Below are 20,744 nucleotides of genomic sequence, written 5' to 3' on the forward strand. Positions count from 1 at the left end.
CATTCTGAAAGATTCATAAGAGATGAGAAAGAAGATGAAAGTGGCTCAGCAACCTCAAAGGTAGAATGGGAGGACAAGCAAGTTCTCTACTACGCTTTACTCCTTCATGACTCAGAACAGGGGATAGCTATGCCAGTAGCAGAGTTATTAACAACAAACCATACTGTTCCTTCTATATCTTATTTTCTAAATCTTTATCTGCGGACATTTCGATCAATCAGTGGTCCTTCTGTCCAGTCTGCTGATAAAGTAGAAGTTGATTTCAGTTTTGCTTTAATTCATTCCAATTAAATTTCTTTTAACAAAGAGGATTTGCTCTCATATTTAAAACTGGGATTATATGAGCAATGTTGGTGGAAAAGTTAAAAAAAAAAAAAACTGTTCACATTTGTGCAGTGCATGTTATTCACGCAGTGTCCCAAAATCTAAAGGTGCTTCTCCCAAGCTCAAAACTAAGAGCATCTGTGCTATACACATTTGCATTACTTCAGAATGTCACCTCTCTTCAAGAAGCAGACACTATCCTGAAGTCACTCTTCTATTTGTTGCTGTCCCCATGTAACAGTGCAGGAACAGATTATCACAAGATGCTCCTTGAACAACGAATTGATACATCTGTTGAATTAGAAAAAAGGTGAAGTAAATTGCAGTGAAGGGATAAACAATCTGGGAAAAATCTCAGGGAACTCTCCCCATTTGGCATCCATTTTGTAAAATTGTGTGACAATATTTCCACTTGCATTGATAAAACCCAGGGTTTTTCTAAAGTACCAAACCCATTTCATTGTACACATTTTGTGCAAGTATTATTGTCTCACTGTCTTCCACTTTTTCCTTTGTGGACAGGGTGTCTGCTTGCTGAAGGCATAACAAGAGACAGCAATGCAGCTGTAGAAAAGTGGTTCAAAATTATAAAAGGATCTCCTTTTGGGAAAACTTTATTTAAAACCAGGCCAATTTTTAAGACAGACATAAAAATATAGAAGGAAGAGTAAAGGAATGGACCTTTATTAGCATGTACAAGACAAGGAAGAGGTGTGAAGCAACTGAGCTAGCTGAGGAAACATGGAAGAAAAAGGAGAATTGGAGTTTCTCGCTATTACAAAGGAAAGGCTCAAATCAAAACAGGGAATGAGGTACAAATTCATGAACAGCAGCTTGCTTTTCACCCTGTAAAGTGGGGAGGCAAAGTGCCAACCAAACAAGGCATGTTAAGTCTGGTTAACACTTGCACAATTGATAATCATCTGATGGTAACGCACACATTTTCCTTTCTGAGCCACATATCCTTGAAGTGTTTACTCAGGATGCTCAGGGTGGTTCAGAGATTTCCCAACAACTTCTGAAAGTGCATAATGCAATTTTGGAAGGAAAATGTAGTGAGGCAAAGCACATCTAGCTCCTGGGTATTGAAAAGTGGAAAAACAGCAACTCATTGATATGGAATCTGTGTGGCACCGAGGAAGAGTTCTTTGTGGATCACATTGTCCAGCTGCAAAAGAGGCAAACCACGTCTGTGTGCTCCAACAACCATTGTTCACTTTCCACAACATCAGGAACAGTTTCTGAGATATTTGCAGTTGACCAAACATGGCTTGACCATCTTGTCTTTCAGAAAACTGAGCCATGCAGAAGATAAAAATGCAAGGGGCTGCATACAGCCTCACAAAGTTTTACCAGATTGCCGCCACCTTTACTGTTTGTTCAGTATTCCATGCAATGTATTACTTTGGGTGATATTAAGGATTCATTTCACATAGAGACAAACAAATACCTTCTCTGTGCTACTACATTTAACACAGGAAACCAGTGTGTTAGTGCCATTAAACACAAGGGACACTGGCACTGGTATGATGGGACAGAAAAGCCAAACCACATGTGGGAACAAGCTGATACCACAAAGATTTTCTGTTAATTATGTTATATACACAATTGCACCTCTAAAGGGCATGCCTCTGTGGAACATTAAAAAGTGTCTTTAACAATCAAGACTACAGTAGTTATATCAATGGGATCTATTTGCATATTTGTTACATTTAACTTTTTATTTTAAACTTTGAAATTCAACAGAAGTACAGCTACAGCCCATCTATTCACAGTAATCCTGGGGTCCTTTGCGCATTAAGCTACATGCATAGCCATATGGACACGCGTCACGGCTGTTACTGATAATTGTACCCTGGCAATTTTTTCTTCCTTTTGTTGAGAAAGGTACAGAAAGTATACCTTGTAAATGACAAACCATTCCTGCGTTTAGTTTCTTTTGGTAGGAGTGGTTAAAGCTGGCACTATAATTGTAGTATTATAAAGTATGGGAGGTATCATTGTGTGCCACCCATAGGCTAAAGGGTTAATTGTACCCTGGCAATTTGTTCTTTCTTTTGTTTAGCAAGGTACACAAAGTATACCTTGTAAATGACAAACCATTCCTGCGTTTAGTTTTTTTGGTAGGAGCGATTGAAGCTTGCACTATAATTGGAGTATTATAAGGTGTACTGAGAATGTCCAATATCAAAACAACTTCAGCCTGGTGAGAAAATGATGATGCTTTTAGTTGCTACTTGGTAAACTTTGGAACGCATTGATGGAAATGTCCAGTTTGATTTTTGTGTGATATCCCACTATGGCTTTCACCGCCCAGTTCTGTCAATTTTCTTTCATTTTTATGATTTCAAGGTGAATAAACCTGGCTTGTTTTGTGCTGATGTCATGTTCATGTCTTCTGCAGATACTATATCTGTCAGCACAGCGATTGCCCAAACATTCGCAAAGTACCAGCTAACATAGGAAATGTGGCCTCGACTTGCACAGATTCTACTTAATCATACAGGGACAGTAAACTTAATCAGAAACTAGAACTGCTACGCATCATATATTCCACATGTAAAGTGTGTATACTGAGATCCCATCCCCCCGGATTTTTACTGATCTTTCCATTAAAAACGATGTATTACCGATGTTATCCCTATTTTAATATATGTAAAATAAACTTGGAATTCCGGATTTTTTAAAAACCAAAAATGCGGATACTAACTATACAGTACAGTACAGTACAGTACAGTACAGTACTTACAGCAAACAGCCAGCCCGGCTCCTGTTTCTATTCCCTGACTCCTTGGTCTATAGAGCTGGGGGACCACCTTTTTTGTTTACAATGTTACCAAGACCCACCCAACTGGAATCATCAGCCAAACCTCAGTCCGCTACGCTCCCTGACTGACAAGAGAAGTGACAAATAATAAAGAAGGCAAACTTTGACTTTTCCCTTAGATCCAATCAGAATTAGAAAAGTAGGTAGGACTTTGAGTGCCAATGGACAGCGAGTTCGGCTGTGTTTGACATATTGTTTTGTTCTGCGAAGTTACATTGTGAAAACAAGCTATTTTCTTACTGATAAACAGTCAAAGATCAAGTTTTACGGTAAAATGTTATGATGCATGTGACCCATAGCAGGGGTTGCATTGTAATATGCACAGTAATCACGTTATCTACAATTTACAGTATGAAATAGTGTTGTGATCTGTATTTGTATCATAGGTTCTGGATGTCATTGCGCTGACTATGTTTTCTTTTTGGTTTCTGTGAACATTATCGTAGTATATAATATTGTCATTTGCAGTTTCTGGTAGACCTTGAATGTAGACAGCCAGTATGCCTTGTACTTGTGTCAATTGGAGGAGGTGGATTCGTCCCTTGGTCGTGGTTTTGTATATTTTGGGGTTGGTGGTAGTTCTTCCATTTTGTATCTGGGAGTTGCAGAAGTCTGAGGTAAGTCATATATACACGGTTAATCATCAAATAAACAGTGTGTACTTCGTCGTATTTCTTTTCACTGAATCATACGTATTTACTACATACGTGTACCCAACAATATAGTACAGACATAACGCCAGCTATTTGTACATGAATTACTACTTGGCCTCTAAGGCATGTTCAGGATAATCGCTGCAATATTACGCTTTAAGGCCTGTTTGTTTTTGTTCCCAGCTTGGTGTCCAAATATTTTCTCTAAACCCATAAAAACGTCACGTAGAAGAGATGCAAGCAGATTGTTTTACCAATCCAATGCTATTGTCATGTGTTGGGTTGCACATTTATCCTAGGTCTGAGATTGAATACAACAAATGAAAGGGATACCGGGGTACAGTACATTGTGGCAGATTTTGGTTTTATCCATGTTATTTACTCTTATTAATCCGATTGCAGCTAGATCATTGAATTTTGTTTATAAGAAGGAGATGTCCTACCTGAGGTATTGTTGTTTTTTGTTTTGTTTCTAAGGTTGGGACACACACCAAAGCATGGTTTATTGCTGGGATCTTTGTGTTTATGACAATACCAATATCACTTTGGGGGATCCTGCAGCATCTAGTCAACTATACTCAGCCTGAACTGCAGAAACCCATAATCAGGTAAGAGTGAAATGCTTTTGATTTCCACAGATGCACGAGGACAGGAACCCATAAGTCACTGACAAAATAATGCAACAGAGTTGATAAATACAATCTGTATTTTGTCATTTCTTGTATCGACAATTTGTGCACCATTTTTACCTTTAAAGTCACTGGCAATTAACATTTGACTTCACTGTAACTGGATCTCAAATAGACCCATTTGATTTCTGTGCATCATCTTTATTAATGGCCCTGGTGCCACCAAAGATCTGTTGTGTAACAAGTACTGTCTCCCACAACAGTATGTGTATATATATATATATATATATATATATATATATATATATATATATATATATATATATATATATATATATACATACATACATACATACATACATACATACATACATACATACATACATACATACACACACACACAGCGTTCACTGTAGTAGGGTTTGTCATTTTTCTGTATCAGAATAATGACAAAATGGAACATTTGAATTGAACATCAGTATATAGTACTTTTGTGAAGATTCCTTCACATTGATCAACATTTAAACGGTATTGTGAGAAGGTACTCGTGTCACGTGTGGGTAACCGCATTGCAAGACAGAGGAGTTGGAGATGAAACGCCGGCACAGGCGCGCAGGATTTAAAACAGAAAGTAAACAAACGGGTCATGTGACGCTACCAACGATGGTAAAGCACAGAGGACACATAGAAGACAGACAGGCAGCAAGTCTCAATCGAGCGCCCGTCTGTAAACAATCATTTGATCAAACATAAGAACTCCAAAAAGCACACCAAACAAACCTGTTTCCACATACCTGTATATAAATAACACCAACACTAATTCCCCCTTGTGGTATGTTTAAAAGAAAACAGTAAAGAAATGAAAAAGGAAAAAACGACTGCATATGTCATGCATGATTCGTACTACAATAGGTAGTCTTTGAATTTGCGTTATTTTTGAATTAGTCCTCCATGATCTTTGTTTTCACTGAGAGAATAACACACTTGACACTGGAGAAAGTTCTGTGTCAGTCAGTACTGAGTTTGCTCTATCCGGGTCAATCCTGTACGTGATAGTTCTAGTAGGGCTAATTTGCATTGAAAAAAACTGGTTCTTGCTGTTGGGATTGTTAAAAACGGGTGTTCGTTATAAGAAGGGTTCGTTATAGTGAAGTTAGCCTATATATATATATATATATATATATATATATATATATATATATATATATATATATATAATATATATATATATATATATATATATATATATATAAAATTACACACATACATACATACCTTCACTATTGAGTGATCTATATATATTTTTTTTATCAACAGGATATTATGGATGGTGCCTATATACAGTTTAGACAGTGTAAGTGGATATTCTTTTTAATTTACTCCTGTGTATGAGGCCTGAGAATGTAACCTTGTTAAGGTTAGGTTGAGTGATAATGCACAGGTTTTCTTGCCTCCTCAAGCCTCTGTAGTATCTACATTACAAATGCACACTTTTTGTGATTGTGTGGACTCCCGTGGCTGGGGGTGTAAGGATACACTGGCATCATAATACATTACTTTTAAATGTTAAAATGGAAGAATAACTAACATTAATCAGTGCATCTTTAACTAAAGTTTAGGTTTTAACTAAAAACTGGGATGCATAATCTGACCTTTATTCAAGTGGAGGACTGTACTGTAGAAACATAGTGACAAGTATCTCCTTTGTTTTACACAATTCTTGCATCAATCGGTAAGTAACAGAATCCTTATCTTACTTTAGTCCTTGAAGTTTACTTTAGTCCTTGAAGTTTACTTTAGTCCTTGAAGTTTACTTTAGTCCTTGAAGTTTACTTTAGTCCTTGAACCTGCTCTGCACAGGATTTAAATCAAAGGCCATCATAAGAGTTTCTAGTCATGAAACAACTGTGTAGCTACATATAATAATTGAATTGAAATGGAAGCATTTAAGTTGTTTTACTCTCGTCTACAAAAGTCTGGCTCCATTTTATTTTGTTTTAGTTGCCTGTTTGTTGGACTGATCTCAGTGCTGTTTTGTGAGTTTATCAATAGCATTGGAGAAGTCTGCTTTTGTTTGTGAAATTATAAAGGTTGTTGCTTTTTGGTCGAATGTTTTGTGCAGACTTGAAACTATGCTTGCCATTTCAAATCTTTTTCAAGATTAGATAGCTTTCAATTTTTCCAAGCAGTTTTCAAAGTGACTAATGTGATTCGAAGCCAATTTTATGCCTCCAAATCAGCTTTAAGAAAGCACTGAATATATACACAATTATTAGTAGCCAATATTTGCAACAATTGACCCCTTTTTGAAAAAGTAATGGAGAAATAAGTAAAATCTCTGGAAACCGATAGTTTAGCTGTCTAAAATACTAAAGGAAACTCAATGAGTAGCATTTAGACTAGAAGTCTTCCTCCATGTCTTCAATGAGACTTCAAAGTTTCTAGTTTCTAAAACGAAACGTTTGTCATTAAATTTATTAACGTTGAAACTAGTTTTGTGTCTTTATGAAATGGCAATAAAGACTTCTTGTTGCAATGTTTGTATTCGTGTTTCCTGGTTAATAAAAGCTATGTCTTGAATAATATTATTTTTTAAACTTTTTGTTTTTTTGTCTCTGCAGTGGATTGCTTTGAAATATCCAAACATTGCAATCTACGTGGACACCTGCAGAGAGTGCTATGAAGCCTATGTAATTTACAACTTTATGATCTTTCTTCTGAACTACCTGAGCAACCAGTACCCCAGTCTGGTGTTAATGCTGGAAGTCAAAGAACAGCAGAGACATCTCCCTCCTCTGTGCTGCTGTCCATCATGGCCCATGGGAGAGTGAGTATAGAGTATTTGTTTGTAAAGGCAGAATTTCATACAGTACTGTATATGCGATTTGAAAAATCATGCAGTAAACTCAAATTTGTCCGATAAAACATTGTGTTTTATTAAAGTTGTGTTCTAAAAGAGTTCTATTATTATTATTATTACTTATTTCTTAGCAAAACAAAAATACATTTCAAGAATCACAGTACAAGTAATAATACAATTAAGAGCAAGATAAATACAATGACTTTGGTTCTAGCAAGTACAAGTATGACAAAATACGATTCAATAACAGAGCAGATAACAGTGTCAGTGATAGTTACATCAGGATATAATTAAATACAAAATACTACAGATTAAATAACACTTGACAGATTACAGTACTCTAAAGTACAGGATTAAATGCAGTAAAATAGGGGGCAGATAAGAGCAGGTAAAGCGCATTTAGGAAGAGTGATAAGTGTCCGGGGGAAAAAAAGAGGAGTTCTACAGGTGCTGTCTGAAGAGGTGAGTCTTGAGGAGGCGCCGGAAGGTGGTCAGGGACTGGGCAGTCCTGACATCTGTAGGAAGGTCATTCCACCACTGCGGAGCGAGGGTGGAGAAGGAGGCAGGGGAGCGTAGAGGAGGTAGAGCCAGTCTTCTAGTGCAGGAGGAGCAGAGAGGTCGAGTGGGGGTGTAGGGAGAGATGAGGGTCTGGAGGTAGCTGGGTGCAGTCTGGTCAAGGCATCTGTAGGCTAGTACAAGAGTCTTGAACTGGATGCGAGCGGTGATCGGGAGCCAGTGGAGTTGCGTGGGAGAAGCGAGGCATAGAGAACACCAGGCGAGCAGCGGAGTTCTGGATGAGCTGGAGCGGATGGGTGGCGGACGCAGGGAGGCCAGCCAGGAGGGAGTTGCAGTAGTCTAGGCGGAAGAGTACCAGGGCCTAGAGAAGCTGGGTGGTGTAGTTGGTGAGGAAGGGTCGGATTCTTCGGATGTTGCTCAGGAAGAATCGGCAAGTGCGTGCCAGAGTGGAGATGTGCTGGGAATAAGAGAGGCAGGGGTCCAGGGTGACTCCGAGGTTCTTAGCTGAGGAGGAGGGAGAGAGTGTGGTAGATTCCAGAGGAACAGAGATGGAGAGATCAGAGGAGGAGGGGGAGGAGGGAAAGAAAAGGAGGTCAGATTTAAAGAGGTTGAGTTTGAGGTGATGCAAGTGCATCTAGGAGGAGATAGCAGACAGATAGGTAGAGATATGGGAGGGGATGGTGGAGTCAGAGGTGGGGAAGGAAAGGAAAATCTGAGCATCATCAGCATAGAAATGGTATGTGATGAGGGGGCCCAGGGAGCGGGTGTAGAGAGAGAACAGGAGAGGACCCAAGACTGACCCTTGGGGGACTCCTGTTGAGAGAGGGCGAGGTGTGGAGGTTGCTCCACGCCAGGTTACCTGGTAAGTGCGGTTGGAGAGGTAGGAGGAGACCCAGGCCAGAACAGTGCCAGAGATTCCCAGGTCAGCGAGAGAGGGTAGTAGAATAGAGTGATCGACAGTGTCAAAGGCAGCAGAGAGGTCAAGGAGAATTAGGACAGAGGAGAGAGAGGCAGCTCGGGCAGAGTTTAGTGAGTTGGTGACAGACAGGAGGGCGGTTTCAGTGGAGTGAGCAGAGCGGAAGCCAGATTGGAGAGGGTCGAGCAGGGAGTGGTTGGACAGGAAAGCAGAGAGCTGGCGGTGTACAGCCCGCTCGAGGGTTTTGGAGAGGAAGGGTAGGAGGGAGACAGGACGGTAGCTCTGGAGGGAGGTGGGGTCGAGGATAGGTTTTTTGAGGAGGGGAGTGATACAGGCTTGTTTGAAGGCAGTGGGAAAGAGACCAGAAAGGAGAGAGGTGTTGAGAAGGGAGGAGATGAAGGGAAGTTGAGCAGGAGCAGGAGGTGAGTGGGGAGGGGGTCCAGGGCACACGTGGTGGGTTTGTGACCCTGGAGCAGGGAGGAGAGGTCAGAGTCTGAGAGGGGAGAGAAGGTGGAAAAGGAGGGTGAGTTAGTAGGGGATGCAGTGGGTGTAGGGGTTGGAGCAGGAGGGGGTACAGGGGAGGGAGAGGTGTTAAAAAGTTTGCGGATATCTGAGATTTTAGAAGAGAAGAAAGAGGCAAAGTCATCAGAGGAGATAGAGGAGGAGGGGGAGGGTTTAGGAGGGAGGAGAAGGTAGAGAATAGTTTACTTGGGTTGTTGGTGGAGGCTTGGATTACAGATTGGAAATAAGTACATTTAGCAGAGGAGAGAGTAGAGGAGAAGGAGGAGAGGAGAGTGGGGTAGAGGTCTAGGGCAGCAGGGAGTTTGGTTCTCTTCCATTTCTTTTCAGCAGATCGCAGTGTGATTCTTGCTGAGCGGAGCGCAGAGGAAAGCCAGGGTTGGGGAGGGGAGGGGCGAGCAGGTCGGGAGGTGAGGGGACAGAGGGAGTTGAGGGAGGAGGTGAGGGAGGAGAAGAGGGTGGAGGTAGCAGAGTCTACAGAGAGTTGTGCGAAGGAGTCGATAGGAGGGAGGTGAGAGAGAGCAGTGGAGAGAAGGACAGAGGGGGAGAGAGAGCGGAGGTTACGGCGAGAGGTGACAGTGGGGGTAGGAGGAGCAGGGAGAGAGGGGAGAGACAGAGAAAAAGAGATGAAATAGTGATCAGAGAGGTCCAGGGGGTGACAGAGGGTGGACGGGCAGCAGGCCCTGGAGAAGGTGAGGTCCAGTTGACGGCCAGCTTTGTGGCTGAATGTGCATTCTGATGCCTGCAAAAACATGTATGCAACATTAGCTACATTATTTGTTACACGTCATGCAGAGTTACTTCTCTACGAGATGTTCGTGTTTAATGTTAATGTCGCAGGATTGAAGGGCTACAGCTGGATCTGATGTAGCACCACTAAGCTAGAAACTGTAGTTCTTATCCCAATAATATCTCTGCTTTCTTCACTAAGCTATAAACTGTAGTTCTTATCCTAATAGCTCTACTTTCTTACTTGCAGCAGTGAGAAGTTGCCAGAAGACTTCATAACTTCCCTCTATATGTGTGTTTTTGTTTGTTTTTTTTCCTGAAGGGTGCTGCTATTCAGATGCAAGCTTGGGGTGCTGCAGTACACAGTTGTTAGACCTTTCACCACTGTTATAGCACTGTAAGTATGATCACCTCAACGCATATTTGGGATATACAGTACCAATAACTCCAGTTGAATATATGAGGAATGTTGTTGAGTTTTACAACTCATTATTAGTAGTAGTAGTCGCAGTATTAGTAGTCATAGTAGTAGTAATAGTAGTAGTAATACAGTAATCCGTTGTGTATCCGCCAGTCACATATCTGCCCTAACCATTTGTCCACCATGATCAAGCACTTCAGCAACGTCACCCACGTGTACAATGCTAATGTAAACCTGTGCATTTTGCTACTGTGTGAATTATCCGACACTAATGTAAGTGAATACAGCACTGTGGCAGGGCAGGAGCCCCGTGCATGAAGAGGGTTTTTTGTGTAAATGTATATTTCAAATAGTGTTAGTTTATTGTAATTCATTAATGAAGTACCTGACGCTCCTGGGAGAGCCTGTGTGTTGTGTGTGATTACCAGGTGTGGAATCTAATCAGCAGGTAGGTGTGTTACAGCAGGGGCATCAGGTATGAAAAAAGGTTTCATTTATTCACCTCAGGGCTGCTGCAAAACCAAAGCCATCTGGGCTAAAGAAGCTGCAATTCTCCTGTTTGTGTGTGTGAGAGAACCAGAACCAGGGTTGGATACCAAGCAGTGAGTAAGCGAATCGAAACCGCCGCCAGCCGGGCAAGTAGCCGGAGCATTTATTATTGATCAGAGAACATTAGTTCAGAGATTGTAGATCCCACCAAAGTTTTCGTACACTGTGTTGTATGTACTCCGTGCGCTGCCATTGCTGGTAGTGTCACGTGAGCTGTTCAGTGTGTTGATATGTAAATAAATCATGTCCGCCTGTCACTCAGTAGCGAATGTACGCACCCACACGGCAGACGGCTACCCTGTCACAAGCATTAATACCCTGCATCTTTCTAAAGAAGGGATATAGGGTAGCTCACTAATAAAAGCTGAATCTCAAAACAATAATTGTGAATATAGTACTTGTTACAGCTGTGTAAAATGGTATTTAAAACAGGATTAATTTATCCGACTTTTTACATATCTGCCCTTACTGAGGTCCCACCGCTGTCAGATACGCAACGGACTACTGTAATAGTTTAGTTTTTACAATGAGTTTCAGTTTATCAGAGATGGAGCATGAATTTTCTTAGTTTTCACTCTTCAGTTTTAAGTACTATACTTAAGCAATAGAACCCAAAGGCGAGTGCATTTAACATAACGAGAAGGGCCTTACCAGACAATAAAGCCCTCTTATCTTGAGTAATGTGGTTTGCTCAGAATTCCAGCGGTGGACGCTTCGTGGGTATTTCCAATTGCCAAATAATACCTCAATACTAAAAAAAAAAACCTTCATGGAGCTGTTCTTCAGTTCAGGTACCTCGTACAGAAAAGCGAACTTGGTTTGTGAGCTGTTTGTAAAACATGTAAAAGAATAAAAGTACAGGTAACTTTTTTTTTTTTAATTAGGCTTTAAGTGCATGTTTGTGTAAGCTTTAGTATTTAAGTTACCGTTAGGTCCTAAATTGTGTTGTTCAGTAACGTGTTCATAGTGTGTTTTAAAGTTTTGTTCAAAGCCTCCTTCCTGGCTTTGTTGGCTTAGAGAAGGGAGCACCGTGCCTGTGTTGTTACTGTGATACGCTGAAGTAAAGTTACTGAAAGTAATCGGACTGCATCCAGTTGTTTGATTTCTTCAACTCATTGTTCAAAGTTCCGAAGACTAATTACTATTGTGGTTACTGTATTTCTGCTGACAGCAAACACTGTTGTTGATTTGGAACAGTGATTAAACATAGTTTGAAAGATAACTTTCAAGGTACTTTATCAGAGAGTTAAACCCTTGTATTGGCCAATCAGGTTAAAGGTAATCTCCAATCTATTTTCTAATATAGAATAGTGGTTTTCAAACAATCTTTTACTTGTATTACTAGTGACCACAATGCAAATTTGTCCTAAAAATACTAAGTATGTCATATAAAAAATAAAGAAAATATAGACATATGCACTTCTAATTTATTTATATAATAAAGCCAGTGTGCTTCTCATTTAAAAAATACAGCAGCTCATCTCAACTATACTGGATCTTAATTCCCATGGCCTGGAGACAAAAATCTGTTTTTGCTAGTTTTTAAAATGTTATATTGCTCTGACAACAGTTCAAGCTTAATAGGTTAAACAGTCATATACATTTATATAAATTAATACAATACCTAAGCTAAAATACATTATTAACATACTGAATAAATACAAAAACTACTTTCACTTTCCTGTTCTAATCACATGCTGCACAATTCCCAGCTAAATCTAACAAAAGTATAACAGTTTGCGATACTGTTAAATCATAAAATATGTAAAACTGTAATATTAGGTTGTGAAGGCCTTGCTTTGCCTCACTGAATTAACTATAACGCAGAGGATGTCACACAGTAGTTAGTTATACATTTATTCGTGTGAGTATTTCAGGGAGAAACAGTACAAAAGTAGACTACTAAAATGTCCAAGCCATTTTTGCGGATGTGAAGTTTGTATGCCCCAGAAGTCCATCACCCTAATGTTTTAATGAAGTGCGGAGAAATGTTCCTTGAATCAGCTGAAGTGGTGGCGCCGATTCTGAAGGAATGTCTGGAGTAATTATCAGGAGGAAATCCAGCACATAGGAGAGCTGCACGTAGATGGTCGCAGAACCAATTCCTGGAAACGACTGATCCTTCTGGGGTGAGGAAGAGGGGTTCCGATGAGCTGGCGCCCAGGTGCATAGACAGGTAGCTTTGTGAATTTGAGCATGAACTTTATCGGAACAAGTACATTCGGCAACAGAGTAGCTGGGTTGGTAATTGCTGGTCTACTGGAACTGCAGGATGAAGAAATGCAGCGTTTGCAAAAAATTGTGCCCTAGGTCTACGATTGGACAGTCGAGTCCATAATGCTAAGACACCACCAACACCACCTGCAGGGATACAAAACCAAACAAAAAAAACGACAAGGAGACATAGACAAGAGGACTATTTTAAAGGAACAGTTTGATTTATGTATGTGATGAATGGATGGATTCCCCTTTCAGAACGACAACATAGTTTCCAAAGAAAAAAAAAAAAAAATTACCTTTTTGGTTTTTGTATTTCTGTCCTTATAACAGAAAATAGGATCACAACAAAACAAAACCCTGATCACTATACATAACATTTACCTTGTAAGTTGGGCCAGTGTTTGGAAAGCGTGAAGCATACCTGCATTTGTGTCCCCCCAATTCTGACTTGCTTGACAAATCTGAAGCAGCACTTTGTTGATCCTGTCTTTTATGTTAACCCACACATCACTTGGCATTTTAGAAAGTGTTGCGCAAATCATGGCAAGGTGGTAAATCGGTGCTTGGCAAAACATGTTGTTCAATGTATTTCTAATATCTATCAACTATGTAATTTATGGTGGACACAGACGTGGATTTTTCCTTCAAATTCATGTGCAGCAGTGTTCGTTCGAATATTCAGGTAGTTTCTCCGCACTAAAGAAAATAATATTACTGTGTATCGCTGTTTTCACATCGCACTACTAAAACAAAATGGGCAGAGATTTGTGATGCATGCCACAATTAAATCTGATCAAAATGAAAGCTCAGCCAATCAACATGCAGCGATTAAACTGATGTTAAAGAGTAAGTAGCGGGGGTTCCCAAAAAAAATATAGTGTTATATGTCCCCATGTGTTGCTACAGCTGTTTAAATAACGTACCTCTAATTTTTCTTTTCATTGTTAACATCCTGACAACTTTTAAAGCCTGTTTCAAAGCTATTTTCAAAATGCCCGCTGTAGTGCACTGGAGTTTGAGATCTTTCCTCCTAAATCACTGCAGGAAGAGAGATTTAAAAAAATAAATAAATTAAAAAAAAATAAACTTAGGTGCTGACTTTTCTGTTCCGTACCATATCATGGGTCATTGCTGTGTTGACAATGTGAGCAATAATCCTTACACTATCAGTGCACTAGAACTGACATTTTGAAAAGAGCTTTGAAACAGACTTTAAAGTTATAAGTGTAAAAAGTTCGCAAGATGTTAACAATGAAAAGAAAAATTACAGGTATGTTATTTAAACCGTTGTAGCAACATGTGGGGACGTATAACGCTCTATTTTTCCGAATCCCTGCTCCTTACTCTTTAGTGTTGGCTAATGGCAGCTAACAGAAAGCAGTATGAGTAATCGGAATGCAAGCAGCATGAACTGCGCTGAATGAAAGCTGAATAGTGGAACCGATTAAGATAAAGGTTGATTAAGAGAGGTGTTGCTGGGATGCTGCTGTGGCCGCATGCCACATATCAATATTGTTCACACAACAATAAAATGACTCATGTTTGTTTTATTAAAGAATCTGTCAGCTATGTGGAGTGTATGATGAAGGAAACTTCAGCACCAAAAATGCTTGGACCTACCTGGTGATTTTCAACAATTTATCACAACTGGTATGTTTATTTTCTAGTAGGTGGTGCACCATTTTTTTCTCCATCACAAAAGCTCATGTTTGTTTCTCAATTTTCTTTTTTTGCTATTCCCATAGATTCATACAAAAAATAGCCCCAATTGCAATGTGAACATTTTTACCCAACAATTGTACAATCTTATAATCCATTATCAATAAATCTCTTAATAACAGATGTGTGAAATAGTTTGTGAACAACAGGTGCCTTTTGTTTCGGTTGGATTATCAGTTCTTTCATTTCTTTCTACAACACACACTTTAACTGTACCAGGTTCTTTTAAAAATCAGATGACCCTCTATTGCTCAATTGTAGACTTTATACCCCCACACACTATGGTTTTTACTGAGATTGTACCTCTTTATCTTAAAATGTTTACATAATACCGGTAGATTAAAATGCTGCATGTGAATTGCACCGTTAAAGTCAAACATACTTTTATAGTCAAATCATGTCACCCAGTGTGGACCAGAAATCTTTTCCATCTCAATTATATTTTTGTAATGTGTTTCTAATGCCTGTTGATACTGATTCCAGTTTGTAAATGGAAAACTACCGATACTGGTTTTAAGTGAACTTAAGTGAACACATTTATTTTCTTATTATACAGTGTTTTACATTACAAAGTGAATGTATCTTAAGCTTATAAATAAAACAAACATTTTGCATCCACTAATAGTTTAAGCAGGGCTTCAAAACTGATTTAGGAATATGTAAAGTTGTATTCAAAATTAACTCCGGAAAAACACTGGAAATGGTTACTCAATTCACTTTGACTTCACCCCTTTCCAAAAAAAATTAAAAAATTAAAAATTACCTTTCCCAGTGCAGTTGGGCAATGTCCCTCCGTCCTGACTTGTATCTATCATTGATTCGTTCTGAATACTTTAAACCCACCCCAACTACTGAGTGGCAGCAAATTCCTACATTTCTATTGGAGACTCCTCTTGCGAGATTTAAAACGAAATTACAATTAGAAGGCTAGTTCGCCTGATTTAAAACTACATAGCAGTTAGATGGGGAGAATTCAAAACAGAATTGAAAAATGTAAAACAATGCCTAGAAACAAAAAAAAAAACCCTAGAAGAATATGCCCGTGACCATAAGGATTTCAGTGTGGAAGACAGCCAAGGAAAGAAGGTACAACTTGAGTTACTCTATATACTGTGACAGAAAAAAACGCCCAAGCATTTTGGAAAGTAACCGAAAACAATAATTGCATACAGTATATAAAAAGTGGAAGCCATGAAAAAAAAATTACATAAAACTGAAAGCTAAAAATAAGCAGCGAAAAATGAAATTAATAATAACTGAAAAACAGAAGCCCTAGTTATAGATCACCATCTTATTGGATTGCAATATAGTTAAATAAGCGTTCAGTAACAATTTAACATTCTGGTATTGCATCCAGGCCTAAATCCGATTCGTAACTCGTATTGAAAGGTTTTTTTTTCTTTGTAACCCACTCAGAGACCATTGAATGAATATTTTAAATCAATGTTGTGTAACTGTAATGATGCTTCTTTTCCTTCCAGTTTGCCATGTACTGCCTTGTGCTCTTTTATAAGGCGCTGAGGGAGGAGCTGAACCCTATCCGTCCAGTTGGGAAATTCCTCTGTGTGAAACTGGTTGTATTTGTGTCCTTCTGGTAATTACTGAAATATTCACATTTTTGCCAAACCCCTGTTGCATGCAAAACAAAATATTACAAATGAGCTTTCTATTTCCTAGGTTTTATTTAGAGTAGAATTTATAAGTGTACTACCAGGTATGTATTATATATATAATATTTGTATTACTCATTTGTTTTAACGTGCATACTTGCTAAGACTAAATGTGCATGGCTTAAATATTGAGCAAACAAAATGGAAAATAAAGATAAGATTTCATAATTAAATTTACATCTGGTATTCGTGTTTCAGGCAAGCTGTTTTTATTGCGTTTCTGGTTAAAGTTGGGATTATTTCTGATTCCCACACCTGGGACTGGGACAGTGTGGAAGCTGTTGCAACAGGTTTACAGGTACGGTTGAGTGCCACATGAATAGCTTTCACAAGAAGTCATAGAATAAGTGTAAAACCTTTATTTTAAGGTTTATACTGTTTTTGTGTATATGTACCTTTTTAAATTATTTTCTTAAGGTAAACTGGCCAGAAAACGTATTAGTTTTCATGTTTGGAAGTGTGTTAGTTTCTATGAAAGTTTCTGAGGCTTATTGCTTCTGAAAGCCTTGTTGGATTGATCTGTAAATGTACAACTTCTGAATCGTAGGGTAATGAAACAGGCACAAATACAGCCTTTTATAACAAACCGTTCCCCCAAAAGACCCCAATAACTCACTACATAATAGAGCTACGAGCATAATAATTTTGGAGCACACATTGGTTTGATTGGGCTTTTTAGAAAAAAACATTATTCTAGTTTGTATAAACAGACATTTTAGCATCATGCTGTAATAATTCTAAATAAAGATGCTTTGTTTTTTTTTTTGTTTTTTTTTCTGTAGGACTTTGTCATCTGTGTGGAGATGTTTCTTGCTGCGATAGCTCACCACTACAGTTTCACATACAAACCTTATGTACAAGAAGCTGAGGAGGGCTCATGTTTCGACTCCTTTCTTGCCATGTGGGATATTTCTGACATTAGAGCTGACATATCGGAACAAGTGCGCAATGTTGGTAAGTGGAAGACTTCTAAGCACAAGCACACTATTGTCACCTTACTAATCTTACATTATTAGATGTAGTACATATTTACAAATCTGTAATCTAAAATGCATATTAAAATTGTTTAGATACCAAATTTTTCATCTTTGACATCAGTGATCTTGACTTTAAATGGACAAGCTGTTATTACTCTATATATAGAAATGCAGTACAACAGCAAATCACCAGACTAACAAGCGACGCAAGCAGTCTGGTTAGCTGATTTTCTGAACAATTGGCCCACACCCCACATTACTAGACCAAAAACTAATACAAGCGTCTAGCTTACCAATCTAAAACAAACCAAGAGCCAAGAATAAATCCACTAAATAAAGTATAGATTTTAAAAGGATAAAAATCTAAATGGCAAGTAAATTACTCTTATTTTATTAATTTTTTTAAAGGGAGAACAGTTTTAGGCCGTCCTCGGAAAATGTATTTTTCAGAAGAACAGGAGCACAACGAGCACACCAGCCTTCTGTCCGGTGGAGCCCAGGAGCCTGCCACAGATGTCTCTTCTATGCCACCTTCCCCCACGGGTCGCTATCAAGGGTTTGGGCGGACGACCATGACTCCCCACTCTTTATCAGCGCCTGCAGGGCTCTTCAGCTCTGCCAGTGACACACAGTATGAAGATTTCCCAAATTCACTGCCCCAGGATACCAAGGAACTTCCAGATCAGGTCAATCGCACAGAGTCTTGATCACTTACACAACAAATGCCCTCGTTCTATTTTGATGTCTAAAAACTGTTCATGTCATTAAGGTATGTTCTAGTGCTTTGTGTAGATTTCATAAATACAGGATTTTTTTTTGTTTTGTTTTCCGGCATTGACATTTGACCAAAAGCTGAAAGAGTTTTCGTAGCACAATGTTACAGCGTAAGGTTTGTCAAAATTGTGGTATTTTGTTCTTGAAGGACCTTTAAGCTGTTGGTGGCATTACATTATGTTTATTTTACTTTTGAATACTGACAGACAACCTGTGCTTTGTGAATGTTATGATTGTGTCGCACACAATACTGTGTCATGCCATACCTGGCCATAGTCTAAAATTCCTAATCATAGTATATTTATTAGATATATTGCTTTCACAGCCTACTAAACTGGGACTTTCTTTATATTCAGAGCTTACCAAGCTTAGCAAAAAACATTGAACCTTCAAGCAGAGGCTTCCTAGGTTTTTTACTGTCAGCCTTTATTAAAAAATTCTCAAAGGTCTTATGTTGATTGAGGATGGCAAGAATAACCAAATAGCTAAAGTCAAATGATCACTAGTATAGTTTACTGCAGATAATCAGCAATTACTTTTAGCACTTGGCTCATATCACAACTTGCAAATATATTGACCAACTGAGGAGGAACTTGTGCTACACAAAAGTGTTGACAGTTGCCAGCTCGTAAGCAAGTATTTATTTTTTTTAAATAATGTTGAAATATACTTTTATGGAAACACCACAAACTCTCTAATAAATGGACCTATCAAATTACAAGAGCCTTCGGTGACAACAGTTGTTCTTAGTGCAGTTTCTAATAGAAAGGAGTCCATTATCACCTAAGCATATATATAAGGTTTGAGAGAGCAAGGGGATGCTAAAGGGAAGCTATGTCGCTGTGCCTTAGTGTCTGTATGTGGAATTGCTTGAAACAAAATTTCCTGTGGTTCATAAGATGTACATATCTTTTGCTCCACCAGTCAGAGGCAAAGAAGTTAATTGTGACCTAGATTCTGATACCCTCAAAAAAGTATGGAATGTCAATACCAAGTTCTGTCACCATCAGATAGGCGGTTCTTTTTAAAAAAACTACATGACCTACTTATGTATGTATGTATGTATGTATGTATGTGTGTTTTCTGGAGGATCCTGCTATATGATGCATTACTTCTGACTATTCTACCTTGATAGCACAGCTGTCCAGTTTCATTAGAGTATACAGTAGCACTAATTATTATTAATATGTGGTTAAAAGTAAGTTCTGTTTCTGAATGGAAAACAGCTATGCCAAAAAAGACACAGTGGGTCCCATAGTGCTAGATATGGAATTCAAGGTGTAGCCAAGTGATGCTGAAATATAATTATGTCCCTGCATAGGCATTTTGATGAGCTGAGGGATTAACACTTTGCTCCTCCAACCCCTTCAATCATACTGCATGTTTGTTTTACACATATGTATGAGTCAACTATACATTTTTTGTGTTCATTTTATTACATGACTAGTGGCATTATAAAATAACAGGTACTAATAATTTGACCCTTTGTACAGACATACAATCAATAATTGTCATGACTGACACCTCCTAATGTTCATTGTACTTATAAGCCTTTTAACCTTTTATTAAGCAAATATTTCCTTATTCCAGCATGTGTGTGGATTATTTTTTTTAATACATACAGTACTACTAAAAAGACACGTATTAGAAAACAACATACTTTACATAAAATCTAATTAATAAAAAATAATCAAGAAAGACTACCATAAACAATGAAAATATAACAATGTATACATTATTTGGCATTGTTAATATTGTGATGTCAGGGGCAACGGGCTTAAAACAAAATACTTGTTTTTTTGTTTACCAAATATATTCATTCCCAAAGTGTATACGGTAAATCAGGAATTCTTTTTTATCTAGCACATTCTAGTTAAATAATTGTTTACTGTTTTTAATTGTATTTGAGGTGCTTTGGCAGTACTAGTGGAGCTGTGTTGTTCTGCCTTGCATAACACAATATTGTACTGCAGTAAGAAAAAAACCATCATGCGGCATATTTTGTCTTTCAATGTACAGTAATGTGATTGTAAAACAAAACTAAGGTATATTGTAAATCCAGATAAGCAAATGGCCTTGGGTGTACATATTCTGTAAAATATTTTATTTAATAAATTAATTATACCACTCAGTTTGAAGCAAGAAGTGATTATTGTCCAACACGTTTGCTTTGTTTTAGTGCCCCATAGTCAGGTTTTTGAATCCCAGTAACCCAAGAAAGTACTTAATAGAAAATGCTCTTTTACCATTGTTACTGAATTAAAACAAGAACCTGCAATCACACTTTGCTTCTTCAACCACAAATTAAACGTACAAGAGCCGATGCTAATTTACATTTTTATTAATTAATTATTTAAAGTGAGTTAAACCTCAAAACCCATTTGTTTCACAGAGAAGTCTGTCTGGCAGTATTTACAGTAGACGTTAGATTGAGACACTCT

The 20,744-nt window shown here is 38.4% G+C and overlaps 1 protein-coding gene across 2 annotated transcripts; it reads left to right on the top strand.

The window, feature by feature from the left end:
• Positions 1-3,306: 3,306 nt before the first annotated feature.
• Positions 3,307-20,434, top strand: LOC117409218 (transmembrane protein 184C-like). 2 transcript variants are annotated; one of them, XM_058999563.1, is made up of 11 exons: positions 3,307-3,420; positions 3,620-3,768; positions 4,282-4,412; positions 5,751-5,787; positions 7,055-7,260; positions 10,296-10,370; positions 14,720-14,813; positions 16,364-16,476; positions 16,751-16,850; positions 17,335-17,506; positions 17,938-20,434. In XM_058999563.1, exons 2-11 carry the CDS (start codon positions 3,652-3,654, stop codon positions 18,234-18,236), a joined length of 1,344 nt encoding a protein of 447 aa, XP_058855546.1. In that variant the 5' UTR covers positions 3,307-3,420; positions 3,620-3,651; the 3' UTR covers positions 18,237-20,434. The 2 variants fall into 2 exon arrangements, with proteins under 2 accessions (XP_058855546.1, XP_033870791.1); XM_034014900.3 differs by having other exon boundaries at positions 3,307-3,768.
• The last annotated feature ends 310 nt before the right edge of the window (positions 20,435-20,744 follow it).

Source organism: Acipenser ruthenus, chromosome 2 (genome assembly GCF_902713425.1).
Source record: "Acipenser ruthenus chromosome 2, fAciRut3.2 maternal haplotype, whole genome shotgun sequence".
Taxonomy (NCBI): Eukaryota; Metazoa; Chordata; class Actinopteri; order Acipenseriformes; family Acipenseridae; genus Acipenser; species Acipenser ruthenus.

Bases quoted from the DNA above. Each gene is read 5' to 3' on its own strand.
- LOC117409218 (XM_034014900.3), top strand. From the start codon at position 3,652: ATGCCTTGTACTTGTGTCAATTGGAGGAGGTGGATTCGTCCCTTGGTC. The intron at 4,413-5,750 runs GTAAGAGTGAAA...TTTTATCAACAG, and splicing joins CTGCAGAAACCCATAATCAG to GATATTATGGATGGTGCCTA. The intron at 14,814-16,363 runs GTATGTTTATTT...TTTTCCTTCCAG, and splicing joins TCAACAATTTATCACAACTG to TTTGCCATGTACTGCCTTGT.